The sequence below is a fragment of the Zea mays genome, chromosome 1 (genome assembly GCF_902167145.1).
Source record: "Zea mays cultivar B73 chromosome 1, Zm-B73-REFERENCE-NAM-5.0, whole genome shotgun sequence".
Classification (NCBI taxonomy): Eukaryota; Viridiplantae; Streptophyta; class Magnoliopsida; order Poales; family Poaceae; genus Zea; species Zea mays.
This window is the reverse complement of record NC_050096.1, coordinates 293467564-293495329: the sequence shown is the minus strand read 5'-3', so window position 1 is coordinate 293495329 and position 27766 is coordinate 293467564. Positions and strand designations below refer to the sequence as shown.

At 42.1% G+C, this 27766-nt stretch overlaps 5 protein-coding genes, 1 long non-coding RNA gene and 3 other non-coding genes across 12 annotated transcripts; 3 read left to right on the top strand and 6 right to left on the bottom strand.

Moving 5' to 3' along the window:
- Nucleotides 1-38: 38 nt before the first annotated feature.
- On the top strand, nucleotides 39-4418 carry LOC100273191 (uncharacterized). Of its 4 annotated transcripts, none has more exons than XM_020547760.2 (5): nucleotides 39-721; nucleotides 2268-2643; nucleotides 2741-3014; nucleotides 3611-3777; nucleotides 4053-4418. In XM_020547760.2, the coding sequence occupies exons 1-5, from the start codon at nucleotides 270-272 to the stop codon at nucleotides 4089-4091; spliced, it is 1308 nt and encodes a 435-aa protein (XP_020403349.1). In that variant the 5' UTR covers nucleotides 39-269; the 3' UTR covers nucleotides 4092-4418. The 4 variants fall into 4 exon arrangements, with proteins under 4 accessions (XP_020403349.1, XP_020403352.1, XP_020403353.1 ...); XM_020547763.3 differs by having other exon boundaries at nucleotides 3611-3836; nucleotides 3975-4418; NM_001147635.1 differs by having other exon boundaries at nucleotides 143-721; nucleotides 3975-4345.
- On the bottom strand, nucleotides 3958-10647 carry LOC100193357 (uncharacterized). The gene is made up of 11 exons (NM_001138489.1): nucleotides 10396-10647; nucleotides 10194-10304; nucleotides 10054-10086; nucleotides 7122-7290; nucleotides 6413-6594; nucleotides 6060-6196; nucleotides 5822-5920; nucleotides 4927-4996; nucleotides 4764-4838; nucleotides 4482-4527; nucleotides 3958-4296 (listed from the first exon to the last, which is right to left on the bottom strand). Exons 1-11 carry the CDS (start codon nucleotides 10477-10479, stop codon nucleotides 4238-4240), a joined length of 1065 nt encoding a protein of 354 aa, NP_001131961.1. The 5' UTR covers nucleotides 10480-10647; the 3' UTR covers nucleotides 3958-4237.
- A 3072-nt stretch (nucleotides 10648-13719) lies between these two features.
- TRNAG-GCC (transfer RNA glycine (anticodon GCC)) lies at nucleotides 13720-13790 on the top strand. The gene has a single exon. It is a non-coding gene; the product is annotated as a tRNA-Gly (tRNA).
- Nucleotides 13791-13965: 175 nt separating this feature from the next.
- Nucleotides 13966-14036, top strand: TRNAG-GCC (transfer RNA glycine (anticodon GCC)). The gene has a single exon. It is a non-coding gene; the product is annotated as a tRNA-Gly (tRNA).
- Nucleotides 14037-14795: 759 nt separating this feature from the next.
- Nucleotides 14796-15278, bottom strand: LOC103645683 (mavicyanin). The gene is made up of 2 exons (XM_008668697.2): nucleotides 15095-15278; nucleotides 14796-15001 (listed from the first exon to the last, which is right to left on the bottom strand). The coding sequence occupies exons 1-2, from the start codon at nucleotides 15276-15278 to the stop codon at nucleotides 14796-14798; spliced, it is 390 nt and encodes a 129-aa protein (XP_008666919.2).
- A 1525-nt stretch (nucleotides 15279-16803) lies between these two features.
- On the bottom strand, nucleotides 16804-18420 carry LOC103645682 (rho GTPase-activating protein 7). The gene is made up of 5 exons (XM_008668696.2): nucleotides 18238-18420; nucleotides 17850-18074; nucleotides 17404-17451; nucleotides 17267-17319; nucleotides 16804-16819 (listed from the first exon to the last, which is right to left on the bottom strand). The coding sequence occupies exons 1-5, from the start codon at nucleotides 18403-18405 to the stop codon at nucleotides 16804-16806; spliced, it is 510 nt and encodes a 169-aa protein (XP_008666918.1). The 5' UTR covers nucleotides 18406-18420.
- Nucleotides 18421-18822: 402 nt separating this feature from the next.
- On the bottom strand, nucleotides 18823-19903 carry LOC103644160 (putative magnesium transporter NIPA8). Its single transcript, XM_020547312.1, has 5 exons — nucleotides 19778-19903; nucleotides 19600-19690; nucleotides 19477-19531; nucleotides 19276-19375; nucleotides 18823-19192 (listed from the first exon to the last, which is right to left on the bottom strand). The coding sequence occupies exons 1-5, from the start codon at nucleotides 19895-19897 to the stop codon at nucleotides 19031-19033; spliced, it is 528 nt and encodes a 175-aa protein (XP_020402901.1). The 5' UTR covers nucleotides 19898-19903; the 3' UTR covers nucleotides 18823-19030.
- A 2460-nt stretch (nucleotides 19904-22363) lies between these two features.
- Nucleotides 22364-22940, bottom strand: LOC103644159 (uncharacterized). The gene is made up of 3 exons (XR_561514.2): nucleotides 22833-22940; nucleotides 22564-22722; nucleotides 22364-22447 (listed from the first exon to the last, which is right to left on the bottom strand). It is a non-coding gene; the product is annotated as an uncharacterized lncRNA (long non-coding RNA).
- A 4489-nt stretch (nucleotides 22941-27429) lies between these two features.
- Nucleotides 27430-27511, bottom strand: LOC111590696 (small nucleolar RNA Z199). Its single transcript, XR_004855737.1, has one exon. It is a non-coding gene; the product is annotated as a small nucleolar RNA Z199 (small nucleolar RNA).
- Between the last annotated feature and the right edge of the window lie 255 nt (nucleotides 27512-27766).

Genomic DNA, 27766 nt, shown 5'->3' with positions numbered 1-27766 from the left:
AGCCGTTTTTGGTCCACAAAACAACCGGTAGACCCTTCCAAGCTGGCATTGTCCCGTCCCCTGTCGACTTCCTCTCCATTTCATTTCCGTTCCAGGTCTCCTGTTTCCATCCTCTTCCACGGTTCCACTTCCACCCCCATCTCCTCGCCCTCGGCAAGCCCAGCAACCCCAATCCCCAATCCCGTCCGCTTCTTTCCCCGTCCCCGACCTTGCCGAGGAACCTCCCGCTCCCAAATCCTAGCCTCTCCTCCCTCGCCGCTCCCCTCCCCATGGAGGACGAGGACGCCGGCCTCGGCGACGGGGGCGAGGCCTCCCCTCCGCACCATGCCGCGGCGTCGGGCGACCGGGCGCGGGACTTGGCGGCGTCCCCGACCAGCTCGCGCTCCGTGACGCAGACGGTGAACGGGTCCCACCGCTTCGTGATCCAGGGCTACTCGCTCGCCAAGGGCATGGGCGTGGGGAAGCACATCGCCAGCGACACCTTCACCGTCGGCGGCTACCAGTGGGCGATCTACTTTTACCCAGACGGGAAGAACCCCGAGGACAACTCCGGCTACGTCTCGGTCTTCATCGCGCTCGCGTCCGACGGCACCGACGTGCGCGCGCTCTTCGAGCTCACGCTTCTAGACCAGAGTGGCAAGGGCAAGCACAAGGTGCACTCGCACTTTGACCGCTCCCTAGAGTCCGGACCGTACACTCTCAAGTACCGCGGATCCATGTGGTAATGATCTAGGAGTTTTGTCCCCTTCTCTCTTGCCGCCTTAAAGCAGCTTGCATTGAGTAATGAGCTCTGTTTAGGTTTAGAACGAGTGTCTAGTGGCTAGATTGGTTACAGGGTATCTGCCGAATTAGTTTGATTTGAAAGTAGTTGGTGGATGTTGGGTGTTATTTTAGTGATTATTCTACATGATAGTCCATGTTTTTGTTTCGGTGCCTGATTTTAGTTGATTTGGATTGGATGTGTTTGTATTGCTCCAGCCTATTAAGTGGCCTGTGAGTTTTACAACGAACGCTGTCTAACAAAATTGGCGATCTATAGTACCTAGATGTGATTCAGTTGTGCTACAGCTGTGATCACACAGATGCCTGCAATGATGTATTTATTACAGTTTCATTCGGTTGCTTCCCTGTTTGTGTTAATCATTAATATTTCCATTGCTCAACCCATTGAACTGTAACTGCTTGATGTTATCCTGAAATTAAGGCATGTTTGGTTGTATGCCAAGGCGCCATTGCCATATATTTTCTGCCACACTTGTCTAAAGTTAGGCGCTAAAATTCTTCGCCACATCTTAGTATGGCTAAGGAAATTTTAGCACACTTTTAAAAATCATTGACGAGTGGGACCTACACAGTTGAGAAAAATCTTATCAGTTGCCACAGCTGTGGCTACAAACCGAACATATGCCTAAGATGGTCAAACCTGACTAACCTTAAGCCTGCAAATTGTGGCAAGTTAGGCAGCGAACCAAGCAGTCCCTTAGTCATGTTGCATCACTGCATCAATCAAAATCCATTTTGGAGTGGCATTTGTTTGAATTCATGTGACCAGAGGTATTAATAAAATTAATGTTCCCATGAAGAAACAGTACCATGTTTCTGACAGACCTACCATTATTTGTGCTCGCTGCCAGTAGTATTTATCCTGTGTGGTTAGTTCAGGTATCAGGTTTCTAGTTACAAGGGAGTACTCACTAATTTTTTTTAGAGATATCTAGTTGTTCTTCTAATTGCTTTGAATGGTTGATCAGTGTTACAAATGAGAATATGAGATCTCTTAAAGTGCATTAGTTTCAGTTTCCACATTACTTAGATGTTCTAGATAAGCTACATGCTGTATCATGGAGCCAATGCATTGATGGGATGGGTCTTCTCTGACAAAGGGAACTTCTGGTGAAGGTGGTAGGGACTAGAGAATCTGTAACCTATATGCTTACATGTGGGCTTGAAAAGTGGGGACTCTGTGCGCCTGCTGTCTATTAGAATAACTCTATGTTGGTGGGTTCTCTCATCCTATGATAACTAGTTGTCTATCAGCCCCTCCCAAAGGTGCAGCTGTGCAAGTATATTAATATCGTCCTTTTTCTGGCGGCTCTTCTATGCCCAAGTAATTCATAAATAGTAAACATATCTTTTCCAGATTGTTTAGTTTTTTTTAATAAAATGTGCCTGCCTGTTTGCTTTTACTTAGACTTTTACTCCCTGCATTTGACCAAGTTTGCTTCTGAAAAGTACCCATGTTTAATTGTCCTTATTTAAATTTTCAGGGGCTATAAAAGGTTCTTTCGGCGTAATGCTCTTGAGCAATCAGATTTTCTTAAAGATGATTGCTTGAAGATAAACTGTACTGTGGGTGTTGTAGTATCAACTATGGATTATTCCAGGCCACATTCAATAGAGGTTCCAGAGTCTGACATAGGCTATCATTTTGGAACTCTTTTGGACACTCTGGAAGGTGTAGATGTCATTTTTAGTGTAGCAGGAGAGAAGTTTCATGCCCATAAGTTGGTATTGGCTGCCCGATCTTCCTTTTTTAGATCTGAATTTTTCGACCATGAATCTGATGAAGAGAAGAACGAAACTGGTACAGGGGATGAAATCAAGGAGATCGTTATTGATGATATGGATCCTGTAGTGTTCAAGGTATCTTTACATTTCGGTGTCAATCTCATCATCCATTCCCTTGATTTGAACAAACTTGGAATTTTATTTTCATTCGTGCAAATATTCCATGTTGCAGGCGGTGCTTCACTTTATGTACAGGGACAATCTTGTTAATGATGATGAGTTGATGGCATCAAGCTCTGACTGCTCTATATTTGATAGTTTAGCTGGGAAGTTAATGGCTGCTGCAGACAAATATGAGTTGCCAAGGCTAAGATTGTTGTGTGAATCTTACTTGTGCAAGCATGTTTCTGTAAACTCCGTGGCAACTACTCTAGCATTGGCTGATCGATACCATGCTATCGAGCTTAAATCTGTTTGCCTAAAATTTGCTGCTGAAAACCTTTCGGGTAATAAGACTTACAACATGAAAATATGTTTAACCTTCACATGTCATATGTAGATATCCTCTTGGTTGACATCTTAGGCATACTTATTATACTCTAAACAATTTAGTATGTTTTGGTTTTCTCAATGGCTAAGTTGCCAAGAAGACTACTTGCTTAGACATTAGGCTATTCCCAGTTTGATGAATGATTTACCTAGGGTTGGCATGGCATTATGGCAAGGGCTTGCATGCTGGTGAAATGTCTGCAGTGTGTCATTGCATAGTAAATTGCAAGACATGACTGCTTTCTTATTCTTATCATAGCTGTGAAACTTGATAAAGGTTATTGTGCCAAAATAGTAATATTCATGGTTATAAACTTAATGGTTACTGGACTACGAGTGGTGATAACTTTGTAAATTTCAGACATTTATTGCTTACGGTTGGAACATTATCATACCGTACACTCCTACCTTACCTTCAGTAAATTGTACTGTGTACCATATTTTAGCTTTTTTCGGTATATTTTGTACCTTGATCTATCGCTCGTTTGTTGCTTGGTGGTGCCCAAATAAGTTTGAACTGTATAACATTCCAGATGCCCTTATGTATCTGCAGCTGTGATCCGGACCGAGGGGTTCGACTATCTCAAAGACAACTGCCCATCCCTGCAGTCAGAGATACTGCGGACAGTTGCCGGATGTGAGGAACAATGTAGCAGCGGCGTGAAAAGCCAGAGCGTATGGGCGCAGCTCTCTGACGGCGGCGACACCAGCGGTCGCAGGGTGAGGCCAAGGGTCTGAGACGCGATCCTGCAAGCACTAACCTTTGTAATCAAACTGTGGTAGTGTAAAATGGATACAGCTATTTGAATTTTAATCTGGGACGACTCTTGCAAATTGCAATAGCATGATTGGCATCTGCTTGTTTCGTTTTTCTTGTTACGGTTCCGTTCACAGACTGTTACTTTTTTACTTTTCAGGATGTTTTTTCTTAACCAAGCAAAAACTACTAGTCGTTCACAACTTCTGATCGTGTCGTCATCAACGACCACGTGCAGGCGGACGCGATGAACTCACAGAAGGGCGACCCGAGTTGACGGTGGTTTAAACAGACACAATGAAGCTAATCGTTCACAACTTCAGTACAAAACTACACAGGCAAGACACTGCCTGATACAGTGCGATAGCCGCTGCCATCCTCTCTTCGCTTCGCGGGTGGCAACCCAATGCCTTGAGGTTTTGCTCAACCAAATGTCGCCACCAGGAACTCCTTGTAAACGCTCATGAACTTGGCCACGAAAGCTGTAGAGTGGAATGGGGGAATAAGTTAAGTATATATGGCTTCTGTATTAATAATCATTATGCAAATCTAAGACACGCAGATACTAAAAGCAAATAAGAACAATCGTGGGCATTCATATACATGTACCAACTGATTTTGTTCCAGATTAATGATAAGACCAACTCATATAAACGTAAGCAAGTACCTTCTAGATGAAAAATAGCCTTTGATCCGAGGCGCATCTTGTGTTCCTGCAAACATAAGGCCTTGCAATTTAGAACTACGAGATAGGCAAGAATAGCACCGTGTTGAATCAGTTTAAGGGCGTGTTTGGATGCATGTGTATTGGTATTGGAAGGGATTGAGGGACATGTAATCAAAACAAGCCCTTAAATACGACATGCACCTGTGATTTCTGTTCTTTGACAATTCCAGGGTGCAATGAACTAAATTAACAGTGAAATCTTGTTTTCAATTTTTTACTCACATAATGTGCGGCCCAGTGACAGATCTCATGTTTCAGATCCGCATCTAACTTCCTCAGTAATTCTGCCAACAACTTCTGCAGTGATCAAGAGAGGAAGTTCAGTATGCATGGTAAGAATGGGAACGAAGGAATGAAACAAAGCACTGAAGAAGCATTAAGTCACCTTCAAAATACTTTCGGGTGGGATACAATTGACGAGTAATTCATAGAATTTCTGGCGTACAGCAAATAGCCTGAAAGGCTCAGAGCCAAAATAAAATAAAATCAATAAGTCGCTTGCATAAGTCATGATACGGGAACATCTCAACAAACCGAGAACAGAAGCTGCGCACATTGGAAAGGGTAACTTTCTCAAATCTATATTCTGTTACAAGAGATGTTCAAATTTGTAAAAACAAGAATATAAAAGACCGGTAAAAACATCATGTTTGGCTGGAAGCATGGAAAGCTAATGAAGTAACTTAAGGAAACTATAGACCAAAAAAGAATCTAAACCTAGTTCAGTTGGTTCAAGTCTCGATGAGGCAATTTTGGGTGCCTAGTTTCTTAACAGAAAGCCACCTAGTTCCTCCTAGTTTGGCCCTTTTTTTTTTAAAAAAAAGAAGAAACTATGGACCAAAATGATTACACATAGAACTGCATGTGCGATGGATCAAAAGAGATGTTCAGGAAATAGTGTCATTATATCAGTAGTTCAGTACCAAAAGCACAATGATATTGAGCTACTAGAGCATCCACAAATATAGGAACGATCGGTGCTTTCAACAATGATACTGAATTATATGATCTATCAGTTACACATTCCAAACAGAATTTGCCAAAACAAATACAAATTTTAACTTTCCTATCTGTTTGGAGAAACATGCACTTTAGCCACGTCTAGATATTTGCTCACTGCATTCCAGTCATTGACATGTCTTGTATTTTCAGCAAACATAGGCATGTGAAAACCTAGTACGAGTAAAGCAATACTGTAGCTGGACCCAAGTTCAGTTTTAAGATGAATAAAAGCATGCACAAGAATTATATGGCTTAAGTACATCCAACAGAGATCGAACCTTTTAGGGCTTTGTTCTGTAAGTATATCAGTTGCTATTTCAGACACATATTGCTCCCAGTCAAGAGGAGGCGCCACTTGATTTGATGTAAATGGATATCTGAAAGACAAAAGAAAAAAAAAACATGACAGTAGTCAGTGTTGGCAGGAGGTAAAGATTAACATAACCATAAAAGTGGAGGTGTGGCAAATCAGTAAAACACTGGAATACTGAATAACAAATAAGCACAAAAGCTTACTGTTGCACTTTGCAAGTCTCAAAAAACAGAATTGCCCGCCTAAGATTACGGTTTGATTGTGCGGCGATACGAGCAGCAAATCCAGCTGGAAGATGCAGATTTTCTTTCTTCCCAATGAACTCTAGAACTTGGACAATCTGGGAAGTGAAGAATGGTCTCAGACTTGAAGTATTTGAATAATCTGTCCCCAATTCCCCTTCAATATTTTGGACTTTGAGGAAGCAAAGCATTAGGAAATGTCAACAGTGCTTTTCAACACTCATATGGCATGGCACAGAGTTAATCAACAGCCAAAACAATGAGGCAAAGTAAGGTCAAATGTTAAATGAAAGTTTGGGGTATCAATCACCAACCTGATCTTCGCTGGGTGCATTTACTCGCACATTTAAGCAACGGGATCTTACAGCTTCTGTCACTTTTGAGGAGCTGTTACAGCATAGGATCAGTCTACATGATGAGCTATACTTTTCCATAGTCCTGCGGAGGGAATGCTGGGCTTCTCGTGAGAGCTTGTCGACCTCATTTAACACAAGGACTGAAAATCAGATTAATCATGTTAAGTTCCTCTAAACAGGAGGTATGTATTCAACCTAAATAAGATGCATGCTCGTGTCTGAGGTGTCTGATTATGGAAAATCATTAGTTGATACCTAACAAGTAAACACAATAGCATCATGTGAGACGACTGCAAATTATACAGACATTTCTTTATCAATGATGTATAACACTGAATATCAGGAAGAAACAAGGTAGCAACACTTATGTTACTCTCTACTAAAAACATTTGAGTTAGTGATGATGGTGTGCCTGCTGTCAACATCATTTTCCCCTATAGTTTGCTTGATTTACCCACCTATACCACTGAACATAAAGCTCTCAGCACTTTACATCAATTATCAGCATTAATACTATTTGTGTGCATCTATGATACCACACTTGAATGAACTGTGCACACACATGTAATTATTTGTTTTTGTGCCGATGCAACAGATGGGGCATTCAACTACTAGTAGCCAACAAAGAACTGTAGGAACACAAACAAGATACTGATAAAGCACCAACCTTTAAATGCTCTCTTGCCTTTGGCATCAATTGGCCTGTTCTTCGCCATCTCTTTGATGACCTCCTGAACAACATACCTGTCCTGAAAGCCAGCATCACTGGGGGTCATCTCCACATGGTGAGCACTTGACAACATCGCCAATTCTATCTCAAATGTCCTTGTTCCAGTCTGGAGAAAAAACTAGCAAGTCAAGGCTCCAGACAAATATATAGCAAACCCAAAATTCAATAGGTCAGAAGATATTGAAACAGGAAGTATGGACATAATAAACAAACAACCACCACATACTGCAAGAGCAACATCTAAATTATTGTATTTCTCTATCGTTGGTGTTGTGACAGTCAAGATCACATAAAAGGGGATTTCTTATCTAGTACTTCCTACCTGACACTAGTACCTTCTGCTAGAGTACCCGTTTAGGGTTTTGGGGTTTACCTTGTGTAATAGGCCTGACTTGTCTATTAATACAATACCCAACCCTGAGTTAGGGTTTCCCACATGGTATACAACTAGGTTAGTTTTCCACTTTTCTCTCTCCTCCCTCCCCACCCCAGCCGCCGACAGCTTTAGCCAAGTCACCAGCCGCCCCTCCAAGGCGGCGTGCTCCAGAGCCCCGCCTCCATGGACGCCGACCCTCTCCTCTGTGGATGCAGCCACCGACGCGGGCCAGGGCAGCCGCCCTATCCCCCCCCCCCCCCCCCCCGCGCGGACGCGACCTTGTGTCAAGTGCCTCGGCAACCAACAACGCAGGACCACGTCTATGTAACTCGTAGCCGCGCTCCAGTCCTCACCGCGAGGTTTTATCCCTCTGTTGGTGGCTTAACGAGAGTAGGAGAGAAGATTAGATGGGAAATTCTTCCTTGATTCGATAGTGCCAGTTACAAGAATAAATAGCCCCCAGGCTTCAACTGCCACTCCTTTTCTTAAGGAGATAAGTGTCGGTTGGTTACAAGGATAAGTAGCCAAAGACCTTAACTGCCACTCCTATTCTTAAGGAAATAGATAAAGCTAATATAATCTTTTCTTTCCTAATTTTATCCACTCTCGATGGCTTCTTGCGCCCGCCCAACGCGCTCAGCAGCGCGGCAGACATCTCATGCTCGCCGGCGCCTGGTATAGTGGTGCCCCCACATGACATCTATCCCCTCCTCAAGGTCTAGCTCATCCTCGAGCTGAAAGTCCGGAAATTGCTCGCAGAAAGCGTCAAGGTCTTCCCAGGTGGCTGATTCCGGTGGTTCGCCGCGCCAGTGGACGAGTAGCTGGCGAACGTCGCGTGCCAAGCGAGCGCGCTCGACACGAACTGGTGTTGGAGCCACCGCGCCACGGTGAATATGCGGTAGGGCCGGTGGAGCTATTGGAGGCACACCAATGAACTTCTTGAGGGTGCCCACATGGAACACGTCATGGATGCTAGCCTGCGGGGGTAGCTCCAGGCGCACAGCCACATCGTTGATGAGTTCTAGGGCGAGAGGCGGGCATTGTGTTGGCACGGGCGATATGGTGGGGCGAGAGCGACATGTGTTTGGTCCATCTAGCTGACGTAAGTGCCATGCATACTAGACGTTTGTGAACGTTTGGAGTCCAAAAAAATTGATTTTTTTTTTGCAAAAAAACACAAATTTCATCTGCAATCCATCTATAAATGCTCTACCCTGTTGGAAGTCATTGTACACCATCTCATCTCATTTCTCTCCTCCAAATTCCTCGTTTCTACTCATCTTCACGTCATGTCTTCCTCAAGCACAAACTCAAGTGAAGGAGCCGGAAGTGCAACGTGCAATGCATTGGAAGCAGCCATAGAGGAGGCTATGCTCAAGCTCAATGAAGAGTCGTCGAGACAGCCCAAGCGCCATCGACGCTACATCAAACGTGATAGTGACTCTACCCATGATCGGCTTCATCAGGACTACTTCGCCGATGACTGTGTGTATCCTCTGAATTACTTTCGACGCAGGTATCGCATGAGGCAACAACTTTTTTTGAGTATTATGCATGAATTAGGTGAATACTCTCCACATTTTTCACCCAAAGAGAAGATGCTCTGGGTCGGCTCAGTCTTTGGCATGCTTTTTTTAGAGTGGCCGGGTCCAACAATGTCCTTCGAGGTCAAGCACCCGTAGTGAACTTCATGGTTAATGGATACAGATACAATAGGGGATACTATCTTGATATCTTGACAACGATATCTACCCTTCCTAGTCGGTGATTTGTAAGCGTTGAAACAAATCTGCATGATTACTTAATTCTGAAATAGAAAAGTTGATGTGGTTGTGGGTTGTGTTGGAACCGGACCACCAACACATTGCGCGCCCGCCGGGTCGCCTACACACACATAGTGCACCCGCACACACACCCAAGCCGTCGGGCCCCAACACATGTGCCCAAACGCACAATATCGGGTTTTAGGTCCGTTGGGCCAACACTTCCCCCAAAAAGCTAGCTCATTAGGGGTTGCACCCTCAACCATATATAACGTGTTTGCCCATCCACAACTCTCAATGTGGGACTATTCTCAACAATCTCCCACTCACACATTGTGAGCCAATATTTGTCTGAGAATGCACTAGGTCCAACACATTTTAGGTTTGTTGGCCAACGCCCCCCACCCCCCCCCCCCCCCACCTCCCCCAAAAAAAAGTAGCACATTAGTGAGTTGCACCATCGACCATATAAAACATGTTTGCTCACTCACAACTCACAATGTGAGACTATTCTCAACGGAATGAGGCTATAGACTGCTGCAGCCTGTGCACCGAAGCGACAGGGGTAAGAGTGGAATCGAGAACTGACATGGCAGGGACGAGAGAGTGATGGTGTGCTGGCACCAACCCTAATGCACACGGTATTTCTTTAAGTATTCAACACACCATCTGAAATTTGCTAGTGTCACTAATTAGAAAGAGGATGGGGCTATCAAATAATTGGACTTACATCGATTTTCCATGTCTTGTTCTCCAGCTTAACCTGAGACACAAAAAAATTTAAAAAAAAATAACAGGAAAAGGGAAGTGTTAACATCAAAGCACGGCCTCAACATGGAAAAAGCCGGACAATCATTAAAAAATATGCACCTTCTCCGCGCCAGCGCCGAACATCTGCTTGATGAGCGCGAGGATTAGGGTTTTCTTCCCGGACCCCGACGGCCCATAGAACAACAGGTGCGGGCAATCCTGCTCCGACACCTGACCAAACAAAACCACTTGTGATTATAGCGGCACATTAAAATAGGGGAAACCCTAGATTATCGAATACGCGCAGATTGCGGGCACTTACAAACTTCCTGAGGTTCTGAGCAACCTGGTCGTGCACGGTGACCTTGTCTAGGGTTTTCGGCCGGTACTTATCTACCCACAACATCCTCGCCGCTAGCTCGTCTTCCCCGCCTCGACTCGCCGCTAGAGAAGATAGAGCAATGGGATTTGAGGACAGGATCGGGACTTCGGGAGGGGAATGGAGAGGTGTGTGGCGGGAACTTGGGACTGATAGGTGCGTACTCCGCCGCTCCGAGACGGGAGACGAGGGTTTTTCCGGCTTCCGGCTATCTTTTCTGACAGGTGTGGTCCATATGTCAGTAACTCTGATGCCGGGCATGTACCAGCGAAGTGAGGTGGGCCGTGGGCCTGGTTTCGTCCGATGCTCGAGGAGAACTCCGCAAAGAAAGCCCAGTCTTGACCTGTTTGTTATTAGCATTTGGACATGCACTGATTTGTAATGTTATTTCCATATAACAACACGATAAGGGCAGCTCCAAGTAAATATCAGCAAAATAATAAGAGCCTGTTTGGGATTATAATCTATCGAACTGGGTAGATTATAATTCCAAAACAAATAGGCTCTAAATATATTGTTAACAAGAAAGTAACTCTTTTACTCGTGAGCTAGCGAGTACTGGCTGCAATGGTAGCGCACGGAGCGCTCACTCGTGTCGTTTCTCTCGGCCACTGGGAGAATGAATATATAGGTTCACCTTACGTCTTTCTTTGAAACGCTGGAAGTTTTCTTGTTTTCTATGTTTTAAAAATAATTTTTTTGTGAAATTCATGTGAAATTCCTGAGTTTCAAATAGGCCTCAGTTGTCCGGCAACAACTCTCATCTAACGTTCTCAACACCTAATGCTATGTTTGTTTACCCTTTAGATTATATAGTCCATCTTAAATAAATTTAGAGACAGACAAATAGTATAGATTATTAGAGTGGATTACACTTTAGATTATATATTATATAGTCCATCTTAAATAAATTCAGACAAAGACAAATAGTATAAATTATTATAGTGGATTATATAATCTAGCTACATAGATTATGATAATCCATAAACATATCATCATATGCTTATTTTAGATTATTGTTTAGTTTTTTACCCGCTAATAATTTATGTAAAGAAACATCTTTAATATGATTATATGAACTGGATTATATAATCTATAAAAAATTAGCTGAATTATATAGTTATGCAAGGAAACAAACAAGCATTAAGGTTCTCGATGATTTAGTACACCATGTGTCGATTATATGGGCACCATTTTAGTTGCCAATAATAGTTCACCTGAAATTGTTTAACATTGATTTTAGTCGGGGTGTGAAGATTTGCTAGCTGATAAAGTCTTGATTAACTCCTGTCTGTCTACCCTCTAGATTATATAATTCAGTTTAAATAAGTTAAGAGACAAACAAACAACACATATTATTGAAGTGGATTATATAGTCTAGGTATATAGATCATGATAGTCCATAAGTTGGTCATTAGATGCCTATTTTATATTACTATTTGGCTTTTTACCACTAATTTTTTATGAAAACAAACATCTATAATAAAAATTAGGTAAACTGAATTATATGATATGGATTGTACAATCTGTACAAAATAAGTTAGATTATATAATCCTCCAAGGAAACAAACATGCTCTAAGTATTCCATTGGAAACAATGACAAACATGAAGAAATTAAATGTTGCTAGTTAAAACATAAGCAATAAATAAATTATCTCATGTGATAACCACATTTTGACTAAATGTTGTTATCCCTACCATAAAAAGTGATGCAACTAGTTTTTAAATATATTCACTAGCCTAGCAACTAAAGAAAAAAAACAATACAAAACGTAATTTTGAAAGTTTAAGTGAAATAGATATACAAGCTCCTATCGATGACTTCGATATTTTTATAATTTTATCGAGGTATCGTGAACACACAAGCTTTCGTCTAATCCTTGTTGAAGCCTCACGTAAGGGAAGCCCACTTAAGGGTGAAGCTCTCGATCGAGTAAAACTTGTATAGCCTAGCTTGTTACTTTCCCACACATAAGTGGATTTTTAGTGTGACCTCTTTCGAATGTTGTCGCATGAACAAATAAGGGGAAATGATGATTCGTGATAAGGGTAGTATTTTTGTAACAGCTGGATACCATGATTTATAAGGAATCCACATGTAAAAACAGAGATAGTTCTCCTTTATCGTAGAGAGGGTTGTTTTAAACCGATCTTCGTTCTTATATATAGTTGACGACGATATAAGTTTCTTGTAATCTATGAATCAATCGTACCTCTTTAGACTATAAATGAGGGGGTATAGTGCCCACCTAGGGCAAATCATTATATCATAACCAGTAGCCACCAACATACAAACGTTGGATATTACCTCATGTCGCGAGCCCAAAGCTGTCTAAATTCATGTGTCATTTATTTGCTTACTTTCAGTTCTCGATCTCGAGATCCATCCTGTACAAATCCATGTCACTGATATACTGGTAGATAGAAAGACCATTATCTACCAAATGAGACACGGCCATCTTTATTGGCTCTATAATTTATGATCACCGACATATCCACCATCATATTAGTATAAGGATAGATGATTGTCTTATATCTCTCAGCCTTTTTTTGAAAGCGAATCTCGATACCCATGTTTTCTCATCGTATGAAGGATTGGGTGTAACTACAACGTTTATATGAGAAACATTTCATTCGAAGAGTGAACCAAAGTATATTGTAAAAAGTCCCAATTCACTTTGTCACATGTTCTTTTAAAGTCAACTTTGAATAACACCATATTTAGTTTTTTTTAATGTGCAAGTCATGTTTGGTCTCATGTAATATTATGGCCCTTTTCCATAATATTCCCATTGATCTGCAATGAAAGCCGTTTAAGACGTGTGAATTATTTTCTTTGCTGCTGAAGTTATTCTATTAATGACCATCTTATCATTAGTCAAACAATTGGGCCTCTCATTCAGCACACAAACATACTTTCACTGCAAAATTTGTGTTTGCATCACTGCATTTGTGTACTGAGATAACAGTTCAAAAGTGTAGACTACCAAGTTGGAGAGTGCGCGTTTAAAAATCTTCGAGCAGAACCATTAACCCTAGTGTTCCAGAAAACTTCTTTTGTGATGAGTGTGTAATGTCGCAAACAATGGCCTTTGTGTGTCGCAGAAGCAGCTATGCCGTTGCCCGCAGTAAACTTAGCGGCAGCATTGAAGGCTGATCCAAGATGTCATCGGACGAATCACCGATGGTAACAGAAAGTAATCCAGCACTGATCCTGGCGGATATACAGACTGGTATAATCTGTAAATGTTCTAGCTAACACAGCAGCACCAGTGGTCTAGTGGTAGAATAGTACCCTGCCACGGTACAGACCCGGGTTCGATTCCCGGCTGGTGCATTTAATTTTTTCTTTCGACTTTTACCGTTGGCGTATTTTTTCCCTCTTCCGAGTTTTAATGTAAAAAGTTTTGTCTACTCAGTACTCACAAACGGGGCTTTGGTAATTTTGTAGCTTTCATTTCCAGTTTATGTTTTGGCTCTTGTTACCATTATCGGAAAATGGAAGACACGTCGCACCAGTGGTCTAGTGGTAGAATAGTACCCTGCCACGGTACAGACCCGGGTTCGATTCCCGGCTGGTGCATTTAATTTTGTTTTTTCGATTTTTACGGTTGCAATTGGTGCATTTTTTCCCTCTTCCGGGTTTTAATGTAAAAAGTTCTCTCTACTCCCAAACGGGGCTTTGATAATTTTGCAGCTTCCATTTCCAGTTACGTTTTGGCTCTTCTTTCCTTATCTGAAAATGGAGGACACGTCGCAACGAAGCAAGACATCGTGTGCGCTGAGTGCTGCCTGATCGATGATCCTGCCGCCTGGCCTGGTAACCTGCAATGGCGGTGGAGTGCAAATCAAACTCCGTCGAGCTCGAGCCCCCGTCGCCAGCCAACACGTAAGATTAATTACACGACTCCACCGTCACCGGGCGTTGCCCTGGCCCCTGGCTGGCTGGAGCAGCGACTTGTGTTGTGCCCACGAAATCTTTTTTTTTTTTGCACTGCGTAAAACTTAAGACGCGATTATATGTGTGCCCCCAGTGCTAGTATGTAAAAGTAACAGAAAAAAAGCCGTACTTGTTTTGGATTTTCTAGAGGACCAACGTGAGTTCTAGTTTGAGTCCAGCAAACATGAAGACCTCAAAGAACTAAACAGCCGGACCGCTCCGTTTATTCGTCGCTACGTAGTATATATCGAAATTGAAACCTGCACTTTAAGCTAACTGAAGGTCCTGGACTCTCTTCAGGTTTTCCAGTTGCGTGGCAGTCTGGCAGATGGCAGCCGATAGCAAAGTGAAGAGCCACACCGCCCGGCCGGCCCGCCTGACCCATCTTCTTGATCACACCAGTCATCCGTGGACGTCGACGGCGAGCTTCATGCCGGCGTCGCAGTGGCCCTCGACGCCGCAGATGAAGAGCCACCGCCCGGCCTGCCCCAGCTCCACGCTGTCGTCCCCGGAGGTCAGCGTCGGCGCGTTGCTCGGCACGGCGCACGCCTCGTAGCTCTGCGCGTCCACCACCACCACGTTGTGGGAGCCCTCCGAGTACAGGAACTCTGCCAGGAATCACGACCCGCGTCACTCGATCTGCGGATGCTGGCATGCGCGGCGGCGTTGTCCACGCCTGGGGGTAATAACGTCGTACGTACCGAGCGTGTCGCCGACCTTGAACTTCTTGCCGCTGGCCCAGGCGTCGTAGTCCGGCCCGACGTCCCAGCCGGACTCGTCCCCGACCATGTACGTCGTCGCCGACGCGGTCGCCGGGAGCAATGCGGCGGCGGCGATGACGGCCATGGCGGCGGTGGCAATGAGCAGTGCCGTACGCGGGGCCATTCCTCCGCGGAGAGAACGACGATAGAGAGAGAGAGCAGCTAGCCGGGTGAGTTGTGGAGGCGTTTTGATCTTTCGTGCTTCTCCGGATCTATGTTGCAGTGGAGCGCTTACGGTTCTGGTATCACAGCACACGTACGTGTGTGTGTGTGTCTATATAGAGACAGACAGAGACATCAAACACCAACATTCACAGAACCACGGAGCCGCTCGGTTGTTGGTTGCGCGCAACGTTGGTGCGACCACCGGCTGCGTTGGCAGCGTTGGGAGAAGACGACGAGCGTTTTACGGTGTATCCGATGGAGGTCCAGCCATAAAAATGAAACCGGGCCACCAGGGCCGTTCCGGATTATTGGGGATATATATATATATATATATATATATATATATATATATATATATATATATATATATATATATATATATATATATATATATATATATTAGTTGAGTGTCGGTGCGTTGCAACGGTAATATATAATATCATGATAACTTATGTACAAATATATGATATTCTGTTATGAGAAAAGGTCCCCGAGCATCTGGTTGGTATAGGTGACGGTGACAGAGACTTCAAATAAGAAAGGAAACAAAAGTGCATTAATCTGCACATTCAAAACTGCCAAGCTCACAATAAGATAAGACAACGATCAATTTATGATGTGCACATTCAAAACTTACAGAACTTAACAGATGCACGTTGTGTAGTTGAACGAAGCGATGACATGCATGTATGATTGATGAAGGTTACTATGTCATAAATAATTACAAAAATCTAAACAAAACTAATAAACCACTTCTTATAATGTTGAACACTAACAAATCAGAAGGAAATATCCCTAACTGAGATTGTTTCGCCGAAGACATCGACCAATGCAACAAATGGATCCAAAACTGACAAGTATTAAACGCTTTTGCAAGTCCATGTCAGTCAACAAATAGTAGCGCATAAACTGAAGATGAGCATCCTTCGAAGCTTTTTACTCCAGATGTAGCTTCAAAAGCTGATTAGCCATCCATTTGTCATTCCGCTTTTTAGGGACACCGATGGCCATTTTCTGAAGAACTCTTGCATTAAGGATAAAGTTAGCAAAATTGACATCTGATTTGTTCCCTTTATCTCTTATTATTTTTCTTCAGATGGCAACAGAGGCAGTAAAATTGCACTAAAGCAAAAAAAAATCTCTCCAAGCAAAGTTGGCGAAGAGTAGAACGCTCACAAGTTTCTGGAAACGGATAAGCTATGATGCTAGTAAGAACCACCAATAGCCTTCAACTAAACCAATCTAAGCATGAACACACAAAATTTAGTGCCAGATTCAGCGCCCTAACATTAGATTTCTTGTGAATTAGTGGGGCAATTGAAACAGTAAACTATCCTAACAATAAACATAGGTACAACCTGATAAATTGGTAGGGCAAATGATTCGACAGCCTTGGAACCTATGAAACATCAATAGTCACTTGGCCATGGTCACTGGATCATTTTAATTATACGACTTTTAATACTATGAAACTTTTAGAGCATTCACAGGAGGTCGTACCTAGCATTTTGGACATTGCAAACTAACTGTATTGCATTTCTTAAAATGAACATGTTAAGAAAAAACTTTAACACACAATTCAGTTTGCGTGAAAAACAGATTGAAGTAATTCAAAATGCATAAAAACATCTAAAGACATTTCCAGAAAGAATTAATTCTTATCGGAATAAATTTTGAATTCTATATGCAAGTCTGAATTAAAAATGAGATTTGCTTGAAGGAAACTCCAACTCAGATTCATAGTCTGAATGTTTGATAAAATAGACAAATTTCCTCCAGACTAGCTTTCGAATTGATTGTAGGAATGAAACCTCAATTAGAAAAATGAGACTGAACTTTGATTGGAGGGAACACAGGAAACACACGATAACAAGCGTGCGATGCACTGCAGCCCTATACGGTATACCAATATGTGTTTCTTAACAAAAGAAAACTCTACCTACCTACCCGTGTTCAAGATATTCCCATTTCACAGTTGTATCCACGTTATAGTCATAGAACTGATATTTCAGACACCAAAAGAATATCTGAAGTACAACCAAACATAATAATATAGATTAGAAGTATGTGGATGTGTCACTTACAATGATGGTCAACACATTGGTCTTTTCATCAATCATGATATTGCCATTCTGAAGATCATTGTGACAGAAACCAATCCATTGGTCATCACCTGAGCACTTGTTCTCCAATGCAGTAATCTGGTTCTCGAGACTGTCCAACCAAAATTCCTTGACTTCTTTAGGAGGAGCAGCTAGGTAATAATGAAAATTGGCAACACTTCCACTCAAACCAGTCAAATGTGTATTGACCAATGACAATGTTAAGTATATCAAGCCCATATATTACAGACACATATGGGCTTGGTATACTTCAAAAAAAGGACACGTCATACTTTGTATGCCACCATTTTATATCATCTATTCCACACCAGTACCAAACTCACATTAAAGACTCACAGTAGTATTAATAAAACCACCAAACACCAAGCATCAGAAAAATCAAAAGAATGAAGCACACAAAACCAAACCTTGTAGTCATAGAGGTCACTGCCAGCATATCCACTACTCTCACTCAATTTCCCACTAAGTATACGCTCCACACCATTGTCATCATCCAATTCTTGATCTACATCATTTTCTGCATCATGAAATCCATTGCCCTTGGCTTCCAAATTACCATCATCAGTTGATGCTTCAGTACCACTATCTTCAATTTGAGATTCAGGTGACAAGGAACATCTGAGGTGTTCATCCTGTAAAAATGGTAAACATAGATGATCAATAGGAAGTGATGCTTTCTATCTCTCTCATGTGCAAACTTTTAAGCACTGCTAACATGATATATGCTCAAATACATTTTTCTTGAGACAAATTCAATGTGGATACTGCAATGATCCAAGGCTGAAAGAATCTTACATGAAAAATGCCCTCATATTCCTCCAAGAGAGTTGCGACAATTCCTTGAGCACTGTTTGCGGCGTTTGCTGTAGCAAGAAGCTGCGCAGAATCGTCACCATCCATATCAAATACTTCATCCATCTCACATTCACCAGCCAGAAGTGGACGCAACAGAAGAGGCGCCATACAGGCAGCAACTGTCGATGCAGTCATTCGATTTTCAGAAGTGTGAGATGCAACAATGTGCATCATTTTTAAAATTCTACACAAAAAATACACAAAATGCTGATATGCAAAAACATTAATTGTTATTCTATGCTTTTGTTGCATCACTAAAATTAGATGTTGTCTTAAAAGATATAGTAAATTGTGACGACACATAAAACCATATTTATCTTAGTCATAAAGCTCTGATTCAGATATGCATGTCTAGAAATTACAGATCAATTAGAATATGAACTTAAAATAGACATAATCAAGACTGCAAAATAGGTTACAAATGTATACACAAAAATAATAGCCCAAATTCAGCTCCTATTTCAGTAGCAACAAGCTAAAAGCTAACAAATGCTACTCCATCTAATCTTAATCTTCCCAAAATTTGTTGTATTCTAAAACTTACACATGTATATGCAGCTAGGTATGGACAGTGTTTTGAAGGGTACAACGGTGAACTATACACTCGTGTTATAGCTAGCTACGATCACAACAAACAGTTGCGCCTCTGGAAGCAACAAAAAAATTTCACTGCCATCCGCTAGGCAACATAAAAAACAAAGACCTTTCCTGTGTACCTATATATTACCATCAGCTATAGGTTACTCCAATCAGTGGTTCTTAAAGGGACATACTTTGGACGGTCGTTTTCGATTCCTCTGAAGCCGGTTGTTCTTGACGAGACCATAGGCATGGCAAGCATCGATGAAGCGCTTATGGTGCTCTCCCCAAGGCCAAGGGACATGGAGCATGCGGACTACAAATAAGATCAGGTGAGAGAGGCAAGACTTGTGACAGATTTATATGGTACAATCAGATCTAGGAAGAAACAAAAATGACCTTTGCCTTTGAAAGTACACGTTTTGCATTTACTTTTACAGAAGTAACAAAGGAGATGCTATCATCTATGTCTGTCTCCTCCATCAGCATCTTTCCATTTCTGCAGTGTCTAGGTTATATATCAGAACACTGAATGCAATACTGAACACAAAATGCAACAGAGCAAATCTTGAAACTTTCTACAAGTTCGTGGAATAGAACCTGTCTATGTCAATTATGGAGTCCTCGGCGGTGCTTGAACCATCTTTCGTATCAGCTGCCGACAGTTCACCAAGAGTCAAAATATTCTATGTGCAAACACATGAAAATCAACGTTTTACCAACCTTTACTGTCATCGGGTGCTAGCAAGGAGATCCCAACAAAGACAAATGTCATGCCTAACACAAACATAATTATCCTGAGTGTATCAAATACCTGACAGCAGAAAAACAGAATTATCAGTTTATAATTAGGAAATGCATGATTCACTTCATTATTCGATTATAACAAATAGGAACTTACTTGATATTCTTGAAAGTAAACAAATCCTATACAAATAGAGAAGAAGGTCCAAGTAATTTGAAACATTGGAACAATCAGTATTGCATCAAATAATGACAGCCCTTCATTCAATCTTGCCATCTGTCACATAGGGCATACGAAACTTGTAGTGTTAGCAAATAGTGTTAGCAAATACATTTCCTACCATGTAACATGTTGAAAACTTAGCTGCTTCTAAACCATAAGTTCCCATACATGACACCAACGACAAATCGATCAGTTTCATGGAAGTCTCTATTAGACCCTTGTTGAACAAAACTTGACTGAAAGTTGAACTTTGTAACCAAGTATCCATGTTTCATAGGTTCTATGCCTGCACTGCTAACTACAACATAGAGAAGACAGTGAAATCATAGTTTTTATTTATAGGATAGTCTTACATAAAATCACAAGATCACATGAATTCAATATAGTTTTATATTATAAGGTAGCCCATGAATTCATCAATTCAACCTTTTTTTTTGTACAACAACACTAATAAATGGCATCAAAGTGACACCTTTTCTAGACCCCGTACATCTAGTGCAATAACTTAGCTCCTTCCTTTCATTCCTTCATCTAGAGATTGATTAACATCCACATTTGGTCTCTTCACTTCATCTAGAAAGTGGCATGTATATTTGTCCATACCACATCTAAGACAGAAGTCTCAATAAGCTGGTGCTATAGAAAAAAGTAGAACGATGAAATGTCTTGAAATTGTTCTGGTTTCTAAAAGTTATTATGCATCTGTTCTAGTTCAGAATTGAGCATATCTGAATAATGAAATGGAGATCCCAAATAGTCAAAGTTTTACCTTCAATGAAGTAGGTCGAGCATGGGTACCCGCGGGAGGCCCCGACAACAGCGTGGGCAGATACCGTGCCTCGACGCTGCCAAGGAGCCCAAGAACCCGCCACCGTGACCAATAAGAGCGAGAATCCTAGGGAGACCAATAACACAGAAGGAGACATATTCACGTTTGGTTTCTTTTCTTACTATGTTCGATGTTAGTTGCCTTGATAACTTATTCCATTGCATTACATGCTATGGGCAGCAGCTACTGCATGGTGTGGAGATGAGAGAGGAGCATGCTTTCCGTGGCCGACATTGGCAGCCCGCCAACGAACACCTTGGTGCCCTTCGTCGTTCGACGATCTGCGCGTAGCCACACAGCACACAAAACTCGGGGTCACTGGCATAAAATTCTCTCCACAATCCATAAAAAACAAAACAACATTTCTCGATAAACACTGACCTTGATCATCGTACCCATCCCCAGCGATGGCACATTCTTTTTTCTTCTTGAAACAGAATAGACTAACATTTAAACAACAAACCATACTTGCTATTTGCAATAGCCAAAAGGGGAAATATACAATATGCTTATGACACAAAGCTAGACTTTTAATTCAACGAGGATATATATACTGATTTGTGCAAACAAAAATCATGGTCGTGTGAACGGAACATAAAACAAACAATTAAATAGAATGCAATGTGAATTAGAATTCCTACAAAGTATGAGCTGAAGTTGCTTGCCAGTGATACATGATTCATTCAAGTAATGATAGAGCATAAAAAAAATTATAGACCTCATACAATCCACGTTTCACAGGAACCCCAACTGCTCTTCCTTAACCTTATAAAGATATGGAGAAACATCACTTTCAACCAAGGATCCTCTCTCCACCAATACACAAGCTGCTCTTCCTCCCTCTACAAACAGTAACCAATAACATGGAGTTCGAGAAAGCTAGTAAGAATGGATACATTTCTCATTATACTGTATAAGATATGTTAAAAGCAGGTTTAAAATAACAAATGTGCAAACACAGACTATTGTATATAAACCACAAAAAATTAGACAAAAATGATAACCATCATAGATCAATTACCTAACGATGTTATTAGTTTTGAGGTAGATTGTATTTTCAATCACTGTAGAATTATTAGAAATGGTGTAAATTTCTAACTAAACATTTAGGCATCCAAATATATGTTGAGATCGCAATCTCTAAGAAAGACGCCTCCAGTGCCATATAGTCCCTCTCGCTGAACTTGAAATAGTCTAATTTCTTGACTATCTCTGTTCATGGTACTGAAGAAGAGATCAGACAATCAGATCATACCAAGATTCTCACAAAGGTATCACTCGACACTGCCAAATTCTCTCCATGCTCTTCCTGTACAACCAGATTAACAGGTAGATCATACTAAACCCATTTTTCTAATGCAAATTGTAGGCTGAATTATCACGTGTAAGCGTTGATGGTGTGGCTGGTGAAGACAGTGACATGGCTCACAACATGGAGTCGATTCATTCTCTATCGGGGAAAAGAACTTCTACGAAAAAACTAAGCCATTTTCTGTTAGAAAAAAACTTGAGGAAAAATAACTAAATTCGTTATCGGTGGGCACAAAAACTTAGTGGAAAATATCTGAATCGAAAATCTCATGCAATCTGAAAGCTGCTAGTCACAAATAATATACTAAAACAAAAGGAATCAGAAAGTACCAGTGCATAAATTCATTGGCTGATAATTGGACGGAGATCGCTCCTTAGTAGGTCTACTGAAAGTTGATAGCGAGTTCAAGTATCTGTTCAGATAAAATCAAAGATGAAAAATGGCTAGCCAGAATCCACTGAAACTGCAAAAGGCCTAAAAATCAAAGATGAAAAATGGCTTGGAAATGAGACTGATCACAAAACACTAATTTGCCATTCATAAGTAAACACTAATTTGCCATTCATAAGTTTATCTAACCTGGACCACCCGAGTTTATCCTCAATCAGCCTGCTGAACGTCCTTCTTTTTTCATCAATAAAACGCCGATAAATTTGTTCCACATTTGATAGATACACCCTAATTAGTTCCCTTCGGTACTGGCCATCAAGGCAACGAAATGGACGGTCTATCTTCTCCCTCAAATATTAGAATGCAGAAGCAGACATGGTTATGCAAAGTAAACAGATAATTCTAACTTGAGAATAATTGATGCTAATGTTAAATCTAAGACACAAATAAACAGATACCTAATGACTTGAACTTTGGCTTTGATGGTAAGAGCATCCTGTGCAATAAAGCCATCGTGTAATTCTGACAGTTCCATAAACTTTTTCCACCCCCAATCATGCTCTTCCTTCCAAAACCGATGCAGTGTATATAAAACACTACTTTCAGTAAACTGAAGTTGTACAAGGCAAGCAAAAGCATGCTATTTTAGTTGTAGGCACTAAGAAAGGCAGATAGTCATTGAACTCACCCAAATACTTAGATTTCTTAGGGTCTTTATTAACTAGAGCTATTGTAAATTGCGCAAAGTGACTCCATCCTAAACAAAATAAAATCATATTGAAGATATGTGAGGAGTCACAAACTGAAGTGAGTCAAATACAATGCATCAAATTATGCATCTACCTGGGAGTAGCTTATTATGGTCAGCACAAAGAAAGAGAGAGGTGATTGCAGACACCACATCCTCGCGGGTAAATTAATATATACCTGAAACTCAACTGATAGATCTCAAAAATCCAGAGATTGTATTGAGAATGGACCAAATCATTTCCAAGAATATAAAGGTACCTGCAATATGCATGACCCATGATGAACTTAACGAAAGATGCAGACTGATGAGCAGAATCGATGCAGGGTACGAGAGCTTCGAAGCAAGCAAAGAGCATGGGCGGGCTCTACGCCGCATAGACTTCGTCAAGAGAATGCTTGATTTAGAATTACGGGGGGCAGTGCGTGTCACCTCAGCTCAGGATCTTGCAGGGATAAGGCCAGGGAGCGTGATGAACGTGGGGCTAACGAACCTCAGCGCGACGGAGTGGTCTAGCACTTACTGCACGAGGCCCTCGTCCAGCGGGCGGGCGACGACGAGATGGGCCGACGAAGCTGAGCGCCCCAGTCGCCCACAGCTCCTGGAGGAAGTGCTTTATTAGGAACGTGTCACAACCTGCGTGTGTGCCTCCCTACCCTGCCTCGCTCTCTTCATGTTCCCAAGCACCGACATCATAGAGCCAAATGTGCAGCCGTCCAGCCAAACCCCATCTGTCCTGAGCATAGCCTGAAACCACCACAGGGCCTTGTCAAACTAGTCGTTCCACATGAATGCTGATATCAACGACGTGTAGCATATCGCGTCCGGTGCGCGCATTTCCTCGAACGCCTTCCGCGCGTCGCCCAGCGCACCCGAGTGGCGTACAGGTCCACGAGCGCGCTCAGCACGACGCCATCGTCGCCGTACCCTCGCACGACGGTGGTCCCGTGCACGTAGGCTCTCGCGCGGAGGTCGTGGAGCACGGCGCACGCCTTGGCGGAGGCGGAAAGCGCGTGCGCGCTGGGGGCGACGTCGTCGTCAGCGACGTAGCCGCCGGAGGCCATGGTCCTGAGCTGGAGGAGCGCGCGGCGCGGGAGACCCGCATGGAGGAATGCAGCGAGGACGGAGGAGTGCGCGACGACGTCGCGGTGGGGCAGGTCGTCGAACGCCCTGAGCGCGTGAGGCAGGTGGTCCAGGAGGCAGACATAGAACACGAGCAGCGCGTTAGCAAGGTAGCGGTCCGCGAGGAGGCCTGCATACGCTGCGCGGGCGTGGAGGCTGTAGCCGAGGCGCGGGGGCTGCGGGCGGTGTAGGAGGACCGCGGCGAGGAGGAAGCAGAGCCAGCGGCGGGAAGGTCGCGGGACTCCAGGAGGCAGAGGACAGCACCCATGTCGTGTGGCACGGCTGGGAGTGACATGGTGGTTGAGATCGCGAAGGCTCCATAGCATCGCGAGGGGGTGGGTCGCACGGCGTTTGCGGTGGAGGTTGATGAGGGGCAAGGGATCCGTGCGCGGATCAGACGTGGGGGCGAGGACCGGGGATGTTGGTGGATCAGGGGTGGGGGGAACAGGGACGGACGATGTCGGATCGCCCTGGATGAAGCGAACGGTCCAGATTCACGAATGGCAGAACGAGAAAAGGCAGGCTACCCTTAGAGTCTTAATAAGTAGTATAGATACTAGATGAGTGCCCGTGCGTTGCAACGAGAATATATAATACTATAATAACTTATGTATAAACGTGTGTTATATTGTTATGATAAAAATGTTTCGTAATCCATTTATGATCCTAGCCATATATAAATTTTATTATCTTAATCTAGCTATTTAACCACTACATAGTACAGTGTCAGTTGTTGTCTCTCTTTTCTTGAAAAGCTATTCTATTCTTAGTGCCTTAGCCAATCTTGGTCTCGAAGTCTTGCTGCTCGTCCGGCAAGTCAGGGGCATGCTTAACGTGCAACCTTATATGGCTAACAGACACAAACCCATCACATCCTTCATTGTCATCATGAGTCCTGATGTTTGCTAGAAAGATTTCAAGGGTACTCGAGGTTAGACGAGATTCACCAAAACATATGGTACAATGGCAATGTACAGATATCTATAAGGTTAACAGTGGATATGCAGAATGAAGAAAGCACACTACTTCTACCTTAATATAATTATGATCAAAGTGGTAAAGACTTGTCATAATCATTCTTCATACATGTGACCAACCTTGATGATTTTCAGTGCGAGAACACGTATGAAAAAGTTTACCATTCTCTGTACCAGGTGATATTATGTTCAATGTGTGACACAGGGTGCTAGCATGACCAAAAAACTCAGCAAGATTACAAATACACAGTATCAGGAACCTGAACAAAAAAGTAGAATTCTTAAGTGATGAAATGTGAAAGAGAAACCTGTCAATATAGATGGAAAGCTATGGATTCTACCTGATTTTCAGGTCACACAAGATCACACACCATGCATCCTTCTGAACACATAATGAACAGATGAGGGATCTACATCACACTTGACACCCTCACCTCCATACTGTACAAAGAGGTATTCTCTCGAAGACACTGGAGGGGGCAAAAGATCTGATACCAGGGCTAGATCTTGGTCAGGAAGTAAAGATTCCCTTTGGTTTAGTGAGTAGTACACATTCGCAAGGAGAAGCCAGACAAGATCAGCATCCATGCAGGCAAGGCCTGCCAATGCCCTTATAGCAGCTTCCTGCAAACCTGTCAAACTACTGTAGGCAATGCCTACCACAAGGCCACATACCTTCTTTAGTACGCTTTCTAGTGCAACAACACTTCTCTTGTTCGAAGATATTGCAGCGATCATGTCCAGGACTGCAATCTGAATCTTTTGGCTGGAGATCTCAGCCATAGGTTCCTCTGAGTTAAGTGAGGTATCCCTATATGGTAAAATGATTGCTTTTTCATCCACCTTTGACAGACGTCGGAATGGAGATAAAGCCAGCAACCTCCAAACAATAGGTCCATCCTTATGAAACCTACGTACATAAAAATCGCCGCCAGATATGCAAATTGCTCGACTCAACATTTCGGTGCACTTCCTAACAACCGGCTACAAAACAACAGTATGGTAAGTGAATATCTTACACCTCAGGAAGGTACCATACAATTAGGTTAAAGTTAGAGAAAAAGCAGGTACACCATAAACTAAATGCAACATTAAAACTCTAGTCCAGGAGCCAAGAAAATATAAATGTCTATAAATTTGTTGTTTATTGACTAATACTCCCTCTGTTCCTTCCACGAAAAATTAAATCTGCATGCAGGTGAGCATGCGAGCGTGAGTACTGAGTATGATGCAGCATCAATTGCACGGAGCAGAAAAAACAAGGATTAACTCAGCGTTAATCTCATCCTTGTCTATGCACTAAGGCAAATATGATATCTAAATAAAAACGGAGGGAGATGTAAAAAATCCATAGATATCTAAACTGACCACTATAATTCCTGACCCAAGCTCAAAAATATAAATTAGGTTTCCTTCCATTGCAAACTACATGTCATAGTGTACAAATTTATTCATCCTTCCAATGTTTAAGCTTTGCTGTCCAATCAACCCTTAATAAACAAACAAAATTTTATTTGTATGTTTTAGAAAACAGACCAATCATTCATCTTATATAGGTAGGAAAGAAAAAAGAACACAAACCTTCTCATTGAAGCAATAGCACGAAGAGCAGGGCCCAGACCTAGAATTCTTGTCCATAATTTATGTATAATTGATTGACCAACCTTTAGTGATTCTTATACAATTAATCCTTAAATTAATGATATGAACATGGAGAAACATTTATCTAAGAAATACATTACTGGCTGGCTTCAAAAACCTGATGTAGCTCTTGCTGAATTTCTCAAAAACAAATTGAACCCGCAAAGATGCCAGGTTGTCCACCTATAACTGTCTTTTCTGGTTTGTCAACCATTTCCTGTTGCGGTCATTTTCACTTTGAAAGAATTTGAAAACATGTAGAACCCTACATAACTAACAAGAAAAATGTCAAGTTGTGTCTGATGTTTTTGCCCCCTGTAACCTTTCAACACTACTTTCTTGAGGTGGTGGCTTAGGCACTCTATGCGATCATCATCCATCTCATGATTCAATATTCTCATGCCCTAGGGAACAACCATGTAAGACTGCAACACAACAATTGAAAAACAAAGCTTTAACCAGATATGAACAAACAATCGATTTTCTGTACCGTGACACAAAGTCAATACGAAGGCAAAGTCACGAGAAAAATGGATGATGCAAACAAAATCCAGGAAAATTTAGAAGTGTCATCAGAGACTTAAAATGAGGGAATCATAGGAGAATAATCCCATCATATTGTTGCAGTTTTATATTCTTCATCTGACCATGGAAACATGCAAAAAAAACCTAGCTAAGTATCTCAGTAAGAAATATAGCAAACTAAAGTCTAGATTTTCAAAGAGAAACAATGGCACTCATTGTTTAGTATATTGCTGCTCAGAATATGATGCACAAGGATAAAGATAGGATCATTAGAGGCTTAAAACTTAGGAATAATAGGAGAATAACTAACTCCAATCATGACATTGGAGCAAGTTAATAGCTCACCACTTGATCATCTGCAGTTCTGATGACTGAAATA